The sequence below is a fragment of the Labeo rohita genome, chromosome 3, assembly GCF_022985175.1.
Source record: "Labeo rohita strain BAU-BD-2019 chromosome 3, IGBB_LRoh.1.0, whole genome shotgun sequence".
NCBI lineage: Eukaryota > Metazoa > Chordata > Actinopteri > Cypriniformes > Cyprinidae > Labeo > Labeo rohita.
In genome coordinates, this window is record NC_066871.1 from 25,583,277 (window position 1) to 25,599,106 (window position 15,830).

The 15,830-nt window shown below is 35.4% G+C and overlaps 1 protein-coding gene across 3 annotated transcripts in view; it reads left to right on the forward strand.

Moving 5' to 3' along the window:
* Nucleotides 1-5,477: 5,477 nt before the first annotated feature.
* Nucleotides 5,478-15,830, forward strand: part of mrc2 (mannose receptor, C type 2) — a 49,758-nt gene continuing 39,405 nt past the window's right edge. For all 3 annotated transcript variants that reach the window (XR_007827442.1, XR_007827443.1, XM_051106084.1), the window contains exon 1: nucleotides 5,478-5,806. Coding sequence is in view for 1 of the 3 variants with exons in the window: in XM_051106084.1 (XP_050962041.1) it covers nucleotides 5,686-5,806 (121 nt within the window). In the remaining 2 variants the exon portion in view is untranslated. The remainder of the gene's footprint in view (nucleotides 5,807-15,830) is intronic.

The window sequence follows — 15,830 nt, forward strand, 5'->3', positions numbered from 1 at the left end:
TATATATAATTATAAAAATGACAAAAGCAAATACAATTATAATATATATTATATAAATTATTATTGAGAATTAATACCATAATACTATATAAATAATACTATGAAATACAGTTTAAAAATGTAACCCTTAGAAATTTTGGCAACTAATGGAAATAATGACAAAAGCATAAAATTATTGAAACTTCAAAATTAAAATGAAAAAATAAAAGCTAATTAAAAATATTAATACTGTAAGAGTATATAATGCTATAAAATATAGCTTAGAAAATTAACATTTAGAAATGTTAGCAACTAATGGAAATAAAATAAGTTGAAGTACTAAAATTACTAAAAATGAAAGCAAAAATAAAAAGAAGGGTAAATAGAAAGGAGGTAGTCAGGCACTGGTTCATTTTTGAGTTAGAATGATCATTTAATCTAAATTGCGGTGTCCACAGTTAAACATACATAAAGCATTTTTTTTCACAGTGCAAAAAAAGCAAAACCACAGTGTTTTCGTGTCAGAATATTTGAACATGAACAAAACAGATTTTTCAAGTTCTTTTATTAGACCCGATCAATTCACAACAGACTTATAAGTCAAATGTTGGTTTGAAATGCTGAAATGCTGTCTAATGTGGGTAGAGCAGTGTTTTTCTGTTATTTGTCACACAATGGTTCAGTGGGCGGGATGTACATGTATACAAGACTGCAGTTATCCAGGTTTCATCTCACCTCAGGGTATCTGGGTCTGTTTTCCTTCCAGCTTTCCAGCAAAACTGGATTTGCAGTATTTATCAGTTGTACGCCAAGAGGTGAAACTGCTCCCACCGCATGACCTTTGCAGCAAGACTGCGTTGAAGTCAAATTCAATGTGAAAGCTGCTGGAGTAAGTTGGGAAGGCAAGGCATTAGACTTTCAGCTAGTGGATTTCGATGGTTGAGAAACTGTATTCGTTAGTATGCGGAGCGGTTGTGAAATCTCTGAAACCCTGTAATTTTCATTTCAATCAGAAACAGATAGTTTGGATGGGTGCTGGATGAATCATTGACCTATTCAGTCTGAAGCCCAGCCAAATGCTTTTGGACCATTTAACAATGTTCAACAGCTGTTTGACTTCATGGTCAAAATCAATTACAGGGATTGTAATGAGTCTGAACCTGACTACTTGAACAGTCACTGAATAGTCCCCCACAATCTGGAAAGACCCTAATTATTATGCTTTACATAACATATATAGAACAATTACTTTATTTTTTTTATTTTTACACAGCTGTGGTGCAAAAAAAGAGCTGTCATTTACATTTTAAGCAGACTTCCAGTCTCTGTGACTCACCATTTGGGGATTGTTTTGGACAAACATGTAGGCAAGCGGCGGCTAGAACCTGTGGATGATTGCTTTACCAAACCAGGCCTGTCTTACTATTCCAGCCCAGCTTCTCCACCCACTTATTTACTCTGGCCTAGTGATCTCATGCGCGATTACATTACAGAACCTGTCCTGGATTGCCAAGCAGTGCAAGGAGTGTCAAAAACATCCCCAGCTTGAATTAAAGTATTCTCCTGTCATATCTCAAGTTGTCTCACAAAGTTTGTCTAACTTAATTGTGTTTCTACTGGCCATAAAAATACACTCAGGAAAAAAGGTGCTAAAGCTGTCACTGGAGCCGTAGCTTTTCAAAAGGTGTCCTTTTGTACCTTAATTACGTGACTTGAAGTTTAATATTAGCAGAGCTGGGTAGATTACTTACAAATTGTAATCCATTACATGATACAATTTAGGTAATATAATCAGATTACTTTTAGATTACTTTTGACCTAATTTATCACATTGATTTAAACAGGGTAATTTTGTACCATATTGATATAAAAATACAAAAAGTAGGAAAATACATGAAGCCATCTCAGTCAAAAATGAGATAATGATACTGAGTGAATGCTCCTGACACATAGTATACGACCATCAAATACTTTTACTTCAAACTCGCTAAATTCCAGCCTCAGCCAATCAGAAGTACCAGTACTTGCATAGAAACCTATACAAAGCAGCCAGAAAGAAATGCGTCAGATGGATTTAGAGGCTTTTTGCATCTGAACTCTTCACATTCCATTCGTTGTAATTAACAACATGTGCATTAAACATTACATTACGTAAGGGTTTCCCAAACTGGGGCTCTTAAAGGAACTGCAGGGGGTTTGTGAGTTTAATGAAAAGCTAATAATTAAATCATAAAAACGTAAAAAATAAATCTTTTTAAAACAACAAAGGCCACGTTCACACAGCAGCAGAATACGGTTGGCCAAAATAAAACACTTACTAAACAGATGAAATATTTGATTTGTTTACCCGCATGTCATGTGACCATTAATGAACGACAGAAAACCATGAACATGCAAATGTGATACTTTATTATTAAAATATTTATTTTTTAAATCTCAGAGGTACTTAAGGTGAAAGAGGTTCGGATGACAAAAAATTGGGAATCCCTGCATTACATGTAAATAAGAAATAATGTGAATTTGTGAATTTTAATGTATTTTAAAGACAAAAGCCTTACATTGACGATACATGCTTAAAGTGATAATGCAGATAAAAATTAATGTGTTCATCAGTAGTTGATGTAATGTTAAAACACTTTCTAAGTGGTCAAGTGCTGTGTCACCACCTGAATAACGACTGATCTTTGTGTGAATGTCCACGAAACTGGGAGACTTTCTGAGTCTATATAAGCAGTTGGCTATTTTAGAAAGGAACATTTAAAAGATGAAAGAGGAATAAGGAAGAATCAATAAATGATGAATAATTTATTGCCATTGTATAAATAATATGTAATCATGTAATCAATAAAAAGTAACTGTAGTCTGATTACAAGTATTTTAAAATGTTATTTAATCTAATTACAAATATGTAATTTTTGGAATCTGATTACATAATCCAGCTTACATGTAATCAGTTACTACCCATCTCTGCATAATAGTACCTAAACTGTACACACTACCACCTAAATGGTACATATTAGTACATTTTGAGAGGGTACTGTCAAAGCTTTTGTACCCTTTTTTCAGCAGCATCAGTGAGCGTTTGAACCTTCTGTAATAGTTGCAATGTGAGTCCCTCAGTTGTCCTCAGTGTCAAAAGATAGATGTCAAAATCACACAGTCATTGTTGTAAAGGGTTCAAACACACACTTGTGGGACCTGAAGGATTTTTTAAGTGTAAGAAACCGAAACTGCCAATAGCACATTAGTACATTTAAAATACCTTCAACATGTGCTACCTTGTTTGAACCACTTTTCTGTAAGCTGTCAAAAAAAAGTAAAGTCTGTAGTAATCTAATTCACTTTTTCACTTAATTTTTTTTTTTTTTATTTAAGCTACTGAAACTGTAATGGAGCAAAGACAAATGAATGTGGTCACATGACTTTAAAACATTGAAGGAGCAAATCTTGAAAATGTTTTATATTACAACATTCATTTTGCATGAAAAGTAAAGCGACTTAAAAATGAGGAAATAGGAATTTCAACAAAGACGCTAAAGACGCAAATAAATATGAGAAGTGCTCATCATACAAGGTTTCAGTACAAGCTACAACAGGAAGGGATTAAGGAAAATTAAAACAGCGTTTTTTTTTTGTTTTTTTTGTTTTGTTTTTTTGGTTTGTTTGTTTTTTTCAGTAGGATGCATTGTAGTGCTCTCTGATGCAATGAGTTTTCAGCTGTCTCTTGAATGTTGTCAGAGATTCAGCATTCTGGATGGGGTTGGGAAGATCATTCCACAAGCACTGAACAGTGAACAAAAACCTGAAACGTGATATTGTGCCTCTCTGTGATGGTGGCTTAAGGTGTTGCTCAATTACGGACTTCAGTTTTCTGGAGGCGATGTACGCTCGTAAGAAAGAGTGGAGCTAGGAGGGTGTAGAGCCTGTGACTGTCTGTATGTAGTCTACATCACTTAAAATTATGATTTTTGATCAGTGTCACCTCAGGTCTAAAGCTTTCTAACTAAAATAACACAATATAATCTCTTGAATTGCTATTCAGTTTATATCAAGGTCAAAAGTTGACATACACCTTGCAGAATCTGCAAAATGTTAATTATTTTATCAAAATAACAGGGATCATACAAAATGCATGTTTTTTATTTAGTACTGACCTGAATAATGTATTATCATAAAAGATGTTTACATATAGTCAACAAATGAAAGAAAAAGTTATTTATAAAAATGACCTGATTCTCAATTCTGTGTTGTTAGTTGAATGATCCACAGCTGTGTTTAGTGATAGTTGTTCCCTTGTTTGTCCCTTGTCCCTAGTAGTCCCTTGTTTGTCCTAAACAGTTAAGAGTAAATTTAACATATTTTTTCTTCTGGGAAACAGGAATCTTCTGTAGCTTCTGAAGGGCAGTAATAAATGAATATATATATATATATTTAGGCAAAACGAAAAATGTACACATCTTCATTCTGTTCAAAAGTTTTCACTCCTAGCTCTTTATGCATGGTTTTTCCTTCTGAAGCATCAGTGAGTGTTTGAACCTTCTGTAATAGTTGCATATGAGTCCCTCAGTTGTCCTCAGTGTGAAAGGATGGATCTCAAAATCATACAGTCATTGTTGTAAAGGGTTCAAATACACAAAAATGCTGAAAAACCAAAGAATCTGTGGGACCTGAAGAACAGTGAGCAGTTTAACTCTTCAGGACAAACAAGGGACTCATGATCAACTATCACTAAAAAAAAAAACAAAAACAAAACACAGCTGTGGGTTATCAGTGGTTAACAACACAGTATTAAGAATCAAGCATATGTAAACTTTTGAACAGGGTCATTTTTATAAATTCAACTAAGCTATTATTTTCTCTTGTGGACTACATGTATACATCTTTTATGTGAAATATCTATTCAGGTCAGTACTAAATAAGAAATAGCATGCATTTTGTATGATCCCTCTTATTTTGTTAAAATAATTAACATTTTGCAAGGTGTATGTTAAATTTTGACCTCAACTGCACATAGAAACTAGTTTTGGTGACCAAAATGTAATGTTTATCATTAAAACACACGCACACACACATATGTTAAACACTTTTAATGAATAAATGTTTAGTTTGACGCACCTCCTGGGGTTAAGCACTTCCTTCCACTAACCAGCTGTTGACCATTTGGGTTTTAGGCCCTATTGTTCCCTTTTTGCTGAGTGTCATATAGTGTCAAACAAATGCATATAAAAAAAACTATTGGTCTGTAATACACAGTATGTGTTATTAGTCTAACTTAATGTGTAGAAAAGCAGAAAGGCAGGGGGAGAGTATGTACCTGATTGTTTCTTTCCCCCAAGTACTACTAGTGCTGAATGTGAGCACATATACACAAAGAATCAAGAGTGTGGTGATTCTCTTCCCTCGCAGCAAAGTGTTGCGAACTTCTGGTAAATTCTCAGTCCTGGACACTGATCCTGGGTATCGGGTAGTCATTCAAACTTATTTCTCCGCCTTCTTCTGCTTCACTTTCCTGGGACGTGTGAGTGTGTGCGTGTGCAGTGAAAGTGAGCGGTCTGCCTCTCTCATTCACTCCGGACTCATCACAGTCCACGCACACAGCGACACTGACACTCTCAAAGCCTGTCTGTTCTTCACCGTTCCTGTTTCTCTTCCAACTGGAAAGAAGAAATTCAGCCGTTTTTCTCTCCGTTTCACCTTTCCGCGGGCATGCATCAGCACGGCGGCGGGCACCGGGAGGGCTGTTGGAGTCGCGCGTGGATAAATGTTTGCAGATGCACTTTATATTTATTTCTACTATTAAGCCTGGAGCAAAGCACCGTGCACTCAGGTAAGAAACAATTGCGCTTCGTTATCACTTTTTTTTCCGTTATACCTTTGCCTTTCTCTGAGTGCTTTGTTGTCACGATTATAGACGTGTTATGTGATTTAAAAAATAATACTAATAATGTGAGGCTTGGTTTTATTTGGGGTGCTGTTGTGTTATGTTGGCTCCGGCTGCACTGATGTGAAGGAATGCCACGAAAGTCCAAACTCTGAGTGGAACCAGATGTGAGAAGAGGAAAAGAGACCGGGGGAGGGGAGTGCGAGCGCTGGTGGTGGGGCTATTGATTCATTCCAGTGACTCGGATCATTTGAATCGATTCGCCAAGAGAATTCACTTTAGTTGATGCTTTTCGAACGTTAGTTATACGTCAGTAGGTGGCGACAGGCGAATGTTCTTTTTGTGTGGTATTTGTGACTCACTGAATCGTTTACTCGGATTTGTTGTAAACTGGAAGTTGTTGGTGACTGAAAGTGAAAAAAATGTTTGAACATAAGTATTTCTGGACAACAAAGCAGTGCCTGTAATTTCCCCCTCATTCTGTCAGCTGTTTGGCGTAATGTCTTTAAATCAAACTGTAGAAATAAGACTCATTTCTTGATTCATTTTCTTTCTTGTTAAATGCTGCTTCATAGAGTCCAACTAAGTCCAACACCTGGCTCATTTAGTATATCCAACAAATGATTTTCACATTTGTAGTCCACAGACTAATGATATGTGACCCTGGACCACAAAGCCAATCTCAAGGGTCAGTTTTTTGAAATTGAGATTTATGCATCATCTGAAATATGAATAAATAATGTTTCCATTAAATTTGTTAGGATATGACGTTTGGCCGAGATACAACTATTTGAAAATCTGGAATCTGAGGGTGCAAAAAAAAAAAAAAAAAATCTAAATATGGAGAACATCACCTTTAAAGTTGTCCAAATCAAGTTCTTAGCAATGCATATTACTAATCAAGAATTGTTGTTTTGATAGATAAGTTGTTTTGATATTTACGGTAGGAAACTTACAAAATACCTTCATGGAACATGATCTTTACTTTATTTCCTAATGATTTTGTCATAAAAAAAGCGAAAAACTGACCCATACAATGTATTTTTGGATATTGCTAAAATATACCCGTGCTACTTAATACTTGTTTTGTGGATTCACTTTAAAAGTGAGAGCCTTTGAACTAGTCAGTTCATGAAAGTTAGATTCGTTCACTTAAAAGATTCGTTCAGAAAGCTCATTCACAAACGCAGCAGCATCACCACACAGCGTTTATGTTTTATAGCGCAAATTTAGTGGTCGAAGGGACATTTTTCGTTATAAAGGGACAGTCGTTATGCTTGTTTGCAGATGCATGTTCTTGTTTTGTCACTGCTCTGTTAACCTGTGTTCTCAAGCGCTTGATTCTCACCCTGTAAGCAGATGTGCCCTAAATATCCGGTTACACAATAACGAGCCGCAGCTGAGGGCTGTCTACGTCTCGGTGGTCTTATATAGTTTTTAGTGCTCCTCTCAACTTCACAGTCCGGCAGAGACAGGATAGGTTTTTGCACCTCTGTGTCAGGGACTGTCACAACCTTATTAAAAAGAAAAAAAAAGTTTAGAAGAACAGAGCAGTGTTGTTGAACAAGCTTAATACGTCACCAAAGACCCGACAGCGCAAAATGCTGTAGCCGCCAACTGATCGGTTTCATACGTGGAATATGCATTAGTGATATTTACAATAAGTAGTTGCAAGTTTTTCTTTTCATTTATGCCCTATTTTTTTTTTTTTTTTTTTTTTTTTTTTTGTCACCTAAGGTCCTGAGTTTTGAATAATCACAACAACTTAATCTGCTGAATTAGTTTTCTGTTTATTGTAGTATTACATTTTTAAAAAATTAGTTTAAATTAAATAGTTGAAATAGTTTTTTAATTAAAAGTTCATCATTAAAACGTTGTATGTTTATATAATATTTAATATATAATGCTCAGTTTGGAATCTGGTTAATCAGTCTAACATTAATTTTTTCTATACATTTTGGCATGTACATCTTTTTAATTGCCATGCACATTTGTGACCCTGGACCACAAAACCAGTCATAAGGGAAATGTTTTTAAAAGTGAGATTTATACGTCTTCCACTGATGTATGGTTTGTTATGATATGACAATATTTGGCCAAAAAAAAAAATAAAAAAATAAATAAAAATTAATAAAATAATAAAATCGCCTTTAAAGTTGTCTAAAAGAAGTTCTTATCAATGCATGTTATTAATCAAAAATTAAATTTCGATATATTTACAGTAAATTAAAAAAAATATCTTTATAGAACATCATCTTTACTTAATATCCTAATGATTTTGGCATATAAGAAAAATCAATAATTTTGACCCATACAATGTATGCTTGGCTGTTGCTACAAATAAGACTGGTTTTGTGGTCCAGGGTCACATTTTGGTAACCTGGGCAAACCCTGGTTAAAAAATTACATAAAATTGCAATTTAGCACTTGTTTTCACTGATCATTCAATGCCTCAGATTTATACTTGTTTCTGATAGCACCTGTAACTTAAATATTTTATAAATTTTATTTCACATGCTTTTTGGGCCACTGACACTTTAAAATAAAAACTACAATTGTTTTATTCTTTGGAATGTATTATTGTTGTTGTAATATTATTATTATTATTATTTTGCATCTTTTTAGCTTTCTCTCTCTTTTTTTGTAATTGATTATGCTTTTTTAAACTTTGTGTGTCATAAACATGCCAATACAGTAAACAGCTTGGAGCAGACCGATATATTAGATCTGTTTCTATCTCAGTTGGGGCTGGATCTCAGGTCACAGCTCTGGCTGGGTTAAGGGCTCAGTAACGGGAGCAGAGAAACAAATACCGGCCGGAATTTCCTGTGTGTTGGTCAATTTCTGTGTTTACAGAATAAAAGGATCATCTATACAAAACCCTGACCTTTTTGTGCACCCTTCTTTTTGCTCCCTCATTCCTTTTTTTCCTCCCTGTCTCCCAGCTGGCTTGTTACCTTCCTCCTCCTAACTCCATCTCTCTGTCTCTCTCTCTCTCTCTCTCTCTCTCTGTCTCTCTCTCTCATATCCCTTACTCATTACCCTCCTCCAAAAAGGGGAAGGAAGAAACAAAAGTACATCTGCCGTAATAATAAACGTTTAGCTTTGGTATCTTAGAATCAGGGTTCAGGAAAACCGCATACCACCACATGACTAAGCTCACACACCCTTTCTTGGAGTCGAGTTCCCCCCATTGAGCGCCTGTTTCTTCTGCCTTTTCCATTTTCCGGTATCCTTTGTATTTTTCATGGGGATTTACACTCCAAATTCCAAAGCCATCAACTAGTTTTTAATACGTTGGCGATAGTAGATTTGAAAAAAGTACAGATAAAAATAAAAGTTTTTTCAGGGTTTTCATAGTGATGCCATAGAGCATTTCAGTGAACAACTCTTGGTTCTTTATTTGATATCTGGTTTGTCATGGAACCACAGATGTCAAATAATGAATCTTTGTTTTTAAAAGTTTTAAAGGAGACATGTAATGTCCCTTTTTACAATATATATATACAATTTACAATATTATGTCATTTTGAATGTGCCTATTTTAAGTGGAAGCAGAAACATGCATGTCTCTTTAAATGCAAATGACCCCGCCCCCTTTTTCAGAATAGAGCTGTGCCTTTACAGCTTGTACCTTAGATATTCTGCCAAAAGAAACATCTGTTTGGTTTTAATTATCATGTCTGTTGCACTGAAATTGTGCATTTTTAAGCCATATCAATTTAAACTTCTGATACGGTTTTCTGAGCGCACACATTTGAAAGCATCTGTCACACGGCATGTGAGTACTAAACTAAGTTCTCTTCCATGTCTTATTGTGCTTAAACTGTCAAATACACAGAAGATTATTTTACAAACACACAGGAGTTACAAAAACAGTCTGTTATGTCTTTGAAGGTAAACAGCTGGGAAAGAGATTGCATGTTTCTATCAGATCAGAGTAATATACAGTAAATAAATCAATAAATCCACTGCTCTCTTGTCTCCTTTGAGGCTGGGACTCTAAATAGTGTTCCGTGCAGTCAATGACAGAACAGTTATCATGCTTTGCTTGAACTTTTGCCATAGCGTTAGAACTGGTACACCGTTGTCACTTGTGAAAATATAATGGTGTTGTTGTGGGTGGAAACTTGCAGATTAAGGGGCGGTAATATGATAATAAGATCCCCCTTCTACGACACGGGGGGAGCGAAATCTGAGCGGTTGTTTTTTGTTTTTTTTTCACAAGCTTGCAGAGAAAGACTTACCAAAATAAAGTACTGGGTTGTTCTTTTTCATGTTTTCTGGGTTGGTAGAAGCACCAGAGACCCAATTATAGCACTTAAAGGTGAAATCCACTTCCAGAACAAAAATTTACAGATAATGTACTCACCCCCTTGTTATCCAAGATGTTCATGTCTTTCTTTCTTCAGCTGTAAAGAAATTATGTTTTTTGAGTTAAACATTTCAGGATTTTTGTCCATATAATGGACTTCTATGGTGCCCCGATTTTGAACTTCCAAAATGCAGTTTAAATGCAGCTTCAAATGGCTCTAAACGTCTTATCTAGTGAAACGATTTGTTATTTTCATTAAAAAAAAAATACAGTTTAAATACTTTTCAATCTCAAACGCTTGTCTTGTCTTGCTCTGCCTGAACTCTGTGTATTCTGACTCAAGACAGTTAGGGTATGTTGAAAAACTCCAATCGTATTTTCTCCCTCAACTTCAAAAATCATTTCAAAATCATCCTACATCGCTGCAGAAGTACCGACCCAGTCTTTGCCAAGTAAACATGCAAAGAAGATCAAACACCCTTAACAAAAAGGTAAAACAGCGATATGAAGGTATAACAGGATGATTTTGAAGTTGAGGGAGAACATGAGATGGGAGTTTTTCGACATACCCTAACTGTCATGAGCCAAAATAGACACAGTTCTGGGAGAGTAAGACAAGACGAGCGTTTGACATTAAAAAGTATATCAATTGTATTATTTTTATGAAAATAACCAATCGTTTCGCTAGATAAGACCCTTCTTCCTCATTCCTCAGCTGGGTTTGTTTACAACGCATTTTGGATCTGCATTTAAACTGCGTTTTGGAAGTTCAGACTCAGGGCACCATATCAGTCCATTATATGGAGAAAAATCCTGAAATGTTTTCCTCAGAAAAACGTAATTTCTCTACGACTGAAGAAAGAAAGACATGAACATCTTGGATGACAAGGGGGTGAGTACATTATCTGTAAATTTTTGTTCTGGAAGTGGACTTCTCCTTTAAACATGAAAAAATAAGATTTTCATGATATGTCACCTTTAAATCACTGTTTTATCAAAATAAGTTTTGTCTGTAAAACAGACAAAGTGACTGATAAGTTAACCATGTCTTGAACAATCAATCATTCATTTTGGTATGTAAAATAAATGTCCACTGCATTATCACAATTTTGTGTACATCTTATTTGTCGTCAGTGTTATTAGCAATAATCAGCCACCCTGCACAAAGGCTGTTAAAAAACAATATTAGCTGAACAACACTAATCAGAGCGTGGTTAATTGCTAATATAACAGCATTTTTCCTCAGGCAATCGATTGGTTATTGTCTAAGGTGGAATATCATTAGCATAACAGTCTTTCTTGTGTTAGCTAGCCTGCAGCTCTGAGTTGGTGTTTGTGTGGTAACTGTTTTAGATGGAAGCTCTGAATCAGGCCTGTTTTAACAGGGTCTAGGCCCACTTTAAATCTTAAGAAAACAATTATTCGGAAACATTCCACAGTCTCTGATGAAGAGACAAATTTCGCCCACACTAGTCATATCAATGTGATCATCAGCATTATGTAACCGGTGATCGCAAAAACAATTCATTTAGCTTTGCAGCCTTATCCGTGCCATGGTATGTTCTCATCTCTACCATCTGGAAGAAGGTGGTTCGGCAGGATTTATGCCAAAACCACAGGCTGAAAAAAGTTCCTTCCTGTAAGCTGTCAGCCTACTCAATAACTGTCCGACAAGCTTCTAATGGATGGTGTTCAACATCTCAGTGCTCTAAAAGCACTTCAGACAAATCACCCATAGCTGTTCATTTCTCTTTAATCACACAACCCCTACTGATCTGCAGACACATTACATTACAGTCTGACTGTTGTTTTTTATTTATCACTGCATGCTCTTTAATGCATTATTTACTGACATCCTGCGGCAGTTGTCATGGGATTTGTTTCTGTTTCATGTTATGCAGTAGTTCTGGAAGTAAGTAGTCATTTAGTAGATGCTTTTATTCAAAGCAATGGTTCCCTTGAAGCAACTTGTTTTAAGTAACCTAACTTGCTCAAGGGCACAGTGGTGATGATGAGTTGATAGTTTTTCTTTTTTATGAATATATAATTGTAAGTGAATGAATTTGTAATTATAATCTTCTACTTTTTCTTTGTTTTTATTATTTTAATCTGGCCCAAAAATTAAAGTATTATTATTGTTTTTAATGTTTTTTTAATCAAATGTTAAATAATGTCCCAGATACATTTTAAAGGAGAAGTTCACTTCCAGAACAAAAATGTACAGATAATGTACTCACCCCATTGGCATCCAAGTTGTTCGTGCCTTTCTTTCATCAGTGGTAAAGAAATTACGTTTTTTGAGGAAAACATTTCGGGAATTATCTCCATATAGTGGACTTTAATGGTGTCTGCGAGTTTGAACGTCCAAAATGCAGTTTAAATGCAGCTTCAATAGGCTTTAAACAATAAAAGCCGAGGAATAAAGTTGGAGGAGAAAATGAGATGGAAGTTTTTCGACATATCCTAACTGTACCGACCCGGATTACAGAGTGCGCATCGCAAAGCTAGACGAGACAAGCATTTGAGGTTAAAAAGTATATAAACTGTCAAGAAAATAATTGATAGTTTCGCTAGATAAGACCTTTCTTCCTCGGCTAGGATCATTTGGAGCTCTTTGAAGCTGCATTTAAACTGCATTTTGAACGTTCAAACTCGCGGGCACCATTAAAGTCCACTATATGGAGATAATTCCCGAAATGTTTTCCTCAAAAAACGTAATTTCTTTACCACTGATGAAAGAAAGGCACGAACAACTTGGATGCCAATGGGGTGAGTACATTATCTGTACATTTTTGTTCTGGAAGTGAACTTCTCCTTTAAAATGTATCTGGGACATTATTTAACATTTGATTAAAAAAACAATATGGAGAGAAATCCTGAAATGTTTTTTCTCAAAAAACTTAATTTCTTTACGACTGAAGAACGAAAGACATTTTTGATCTGGAAGTGAATTTTTCCTTTAATGGTTAAACATTACTTAGACTATCAGAAAAAACAAAACAAACAAACAAAAAAAAACTATTTTATGTTTTTACATTAACAAAGTAATCAATATTCTGTTTAAAGCGAAATGTATGAAATGTATGAATCTCATCAAGTTAGTGTTTTTAAGCATTTTACATTTACTCCAAAACTCAAGGCAGTAAAAATGTAAACAATATATCTGTGAACTTAGGTTCAACTATTAACTATTTTTAAATTTTTCGGATCATCAGTCATCAGATCTTGGTAAATATACTTTAAATTTTACCAAGCTGATTACTCATTAAAAACTCCCACAGATCATGTTTTCAGGCCATTTCAAGTGTTATTTTTGGTTATTATTTCTGATTCGCAAACACGGAACGTGCACGGAGACAGGAGTCAGGATTTATCGCATGAACCAATCACAGCTGAACATAACCAGTCATATCCAATCATATCGCAATGGAGGCATTGTCTTCTCCCATGTGACGTATATATACTGTATATGACCTAAACTGAGTATTTTGATCAGAGTGTGTGATAATAAATTCTAATTACACTGAAACACTGTCATTGATCTTTTTGTTTTTATCGAAGTGCCCGTAATTATTAATTTAGGCAAAGCCTTGATTTATAATGAAGGCATTAAGATGATGCTCATGAAATGCCTGAGCCTGCTTTGCCCTTTATCTGTCAGAAGTGGAGAGAAACTCTTTGATGTTTGTGTGAAAGCGCATGTCTGTACCATCCTTTCTCCTGAAATACATCTCCCCAGGGTCTTACCTCCACCAATTATATGACTCACTCAGATCACATGATGCCCTCAAATTCTTCTGCTGTTCTGCAGGAAGATGGAAAGACTTGTTTTATTCCCGGTTTGTCACGAATTGCACGCCATTAGTAAGTGGAATCAGAACCTCATGGAAAGAATTGTCCTAGTTACATTTGTTCACATTTGCAACTCTTTGTTATTTTACATCTCACTAGTTAAAAACTTGATCTAGAATTTTCCAGGTGTTCTGTTGCCAGATCCTGGTACAAAAAAAATGACCAAGTACTTTTCATAGCCAATGCATATTTGCCTTTAAATAACACAGATTTGCTTTATGTTGTTACAGAACTTCGTATCATTTTTAACAGCGTGCTATGGAAATATATGTTTGAGCATTGCTTGATGATATTCAGAAAGTCTCCCAGAGTCTCAGTCAACTTTCTCCCTCTGTTTTGTTTTCAAAGTACAGAAGTTCTTGTTTGTTTTTGGATTGATCCCATTTCCCATTTCCCTGCTTTAGAACTACTCTGTTTGGAAACACAGCTGTGTTTCTCTCGGGTCTTTCTTCAGGCTCTTTCTTTTGCTCTGATTTCTTTCTCTCTGACGTTGTGGTTGTAACCTTGCATTCCCCCCTGCAGGAATGAGAGGGTGCACAAGAGAGACAGATAAAGAAAGAAAAAAGCAGAATAGAAGTATAAAAAGAAACCAGACTGGCGTATGGGATCACTGCCGGGTTTGGCTGTTCTGCCTTCTACTTGACTCTCCTCCTAGCCATCTCTTTTCTCTGTCCTTCTCTCACTAAACAACACATACCTAGTAAAATACCAATATATGTGTTTATACTTACTGTAATGCGAGTATCCAGATCCGCTCTATAATGCATGGCACATTTTTTCCAAGGAGGCAAGGAAAGGAAGTGCCTCCTCAAAATTTGGGCAGGAAGATAATCAACAGTACAAATTCAAAACAAATATTGCGAAACATGAGATTAAACTCAGTGACACCAGTAAATAAAGTTCGACAGCAGTACAGGACAACAGGACAATGAAGCCTATTATGTTTGCAGTCTACAAATCATCTGAAAGGGCTAAACCATAGCAATAATTAATTAATAATGGATGGAATCATTACAGTGTAAATAACTCACCCACTCAGATAAAACCATGAAATATCTGTTTTATAGTAAAGCGATGTAATTAAAAAACATACACCTTATGAGATTTCTATGTGACATTATTTTAATGTATTTAATCAGCAAAGATTGATCAAATTTAATTGATTTGATCAACTCAATTGAGTGTAAAAGTGCATTTGGAGACATTTCTAATGTTACAGTGGAATATAAAGGTCTTTTGAACATTTTGAACATTTTTTGTTTCTTTTGAGCATTTCCACAAAAATATTAAGAGCACTTATTCAGATGTTACATAGGTACTGTATATTACGCTGCTGTCACTTAATGCACAGATATAATATAAACATGCAATTTATTTCCCAGCTGTTTACCTTCATGGACATAACCAACTTGTGTGTTTTTAACATAAACTTGTGTGTATTTGACAGTTTAGGCACAATAAGACATGAAAGAGAACTCAGTTTTGCACTCACATGCTGATGTGTTCGCTCAGAAAACCCTGTAGCAGAAGTTTAAACTGAGTATCTGAGGTATGAGCTGTAAAGGCACAGCTCTATTCCGGAAAAGGGGGCGGGGAGCAGCAGCTTATTTGCATTTAAAGAGCACAAAAACAGCATGTTTTGCTTCCACTAAAAACAGGCATTTTCAAAATGATGTAATAAATGATCTGTGGGGTATTTTGAGCTGAAACTTCACAGACACATTCTGGGGACACCTAAGACTTATATTACACCTTGTAAAAGGGGGCATAATAGGTGACCTTTAAAGAGCAGGGCGTATGGTA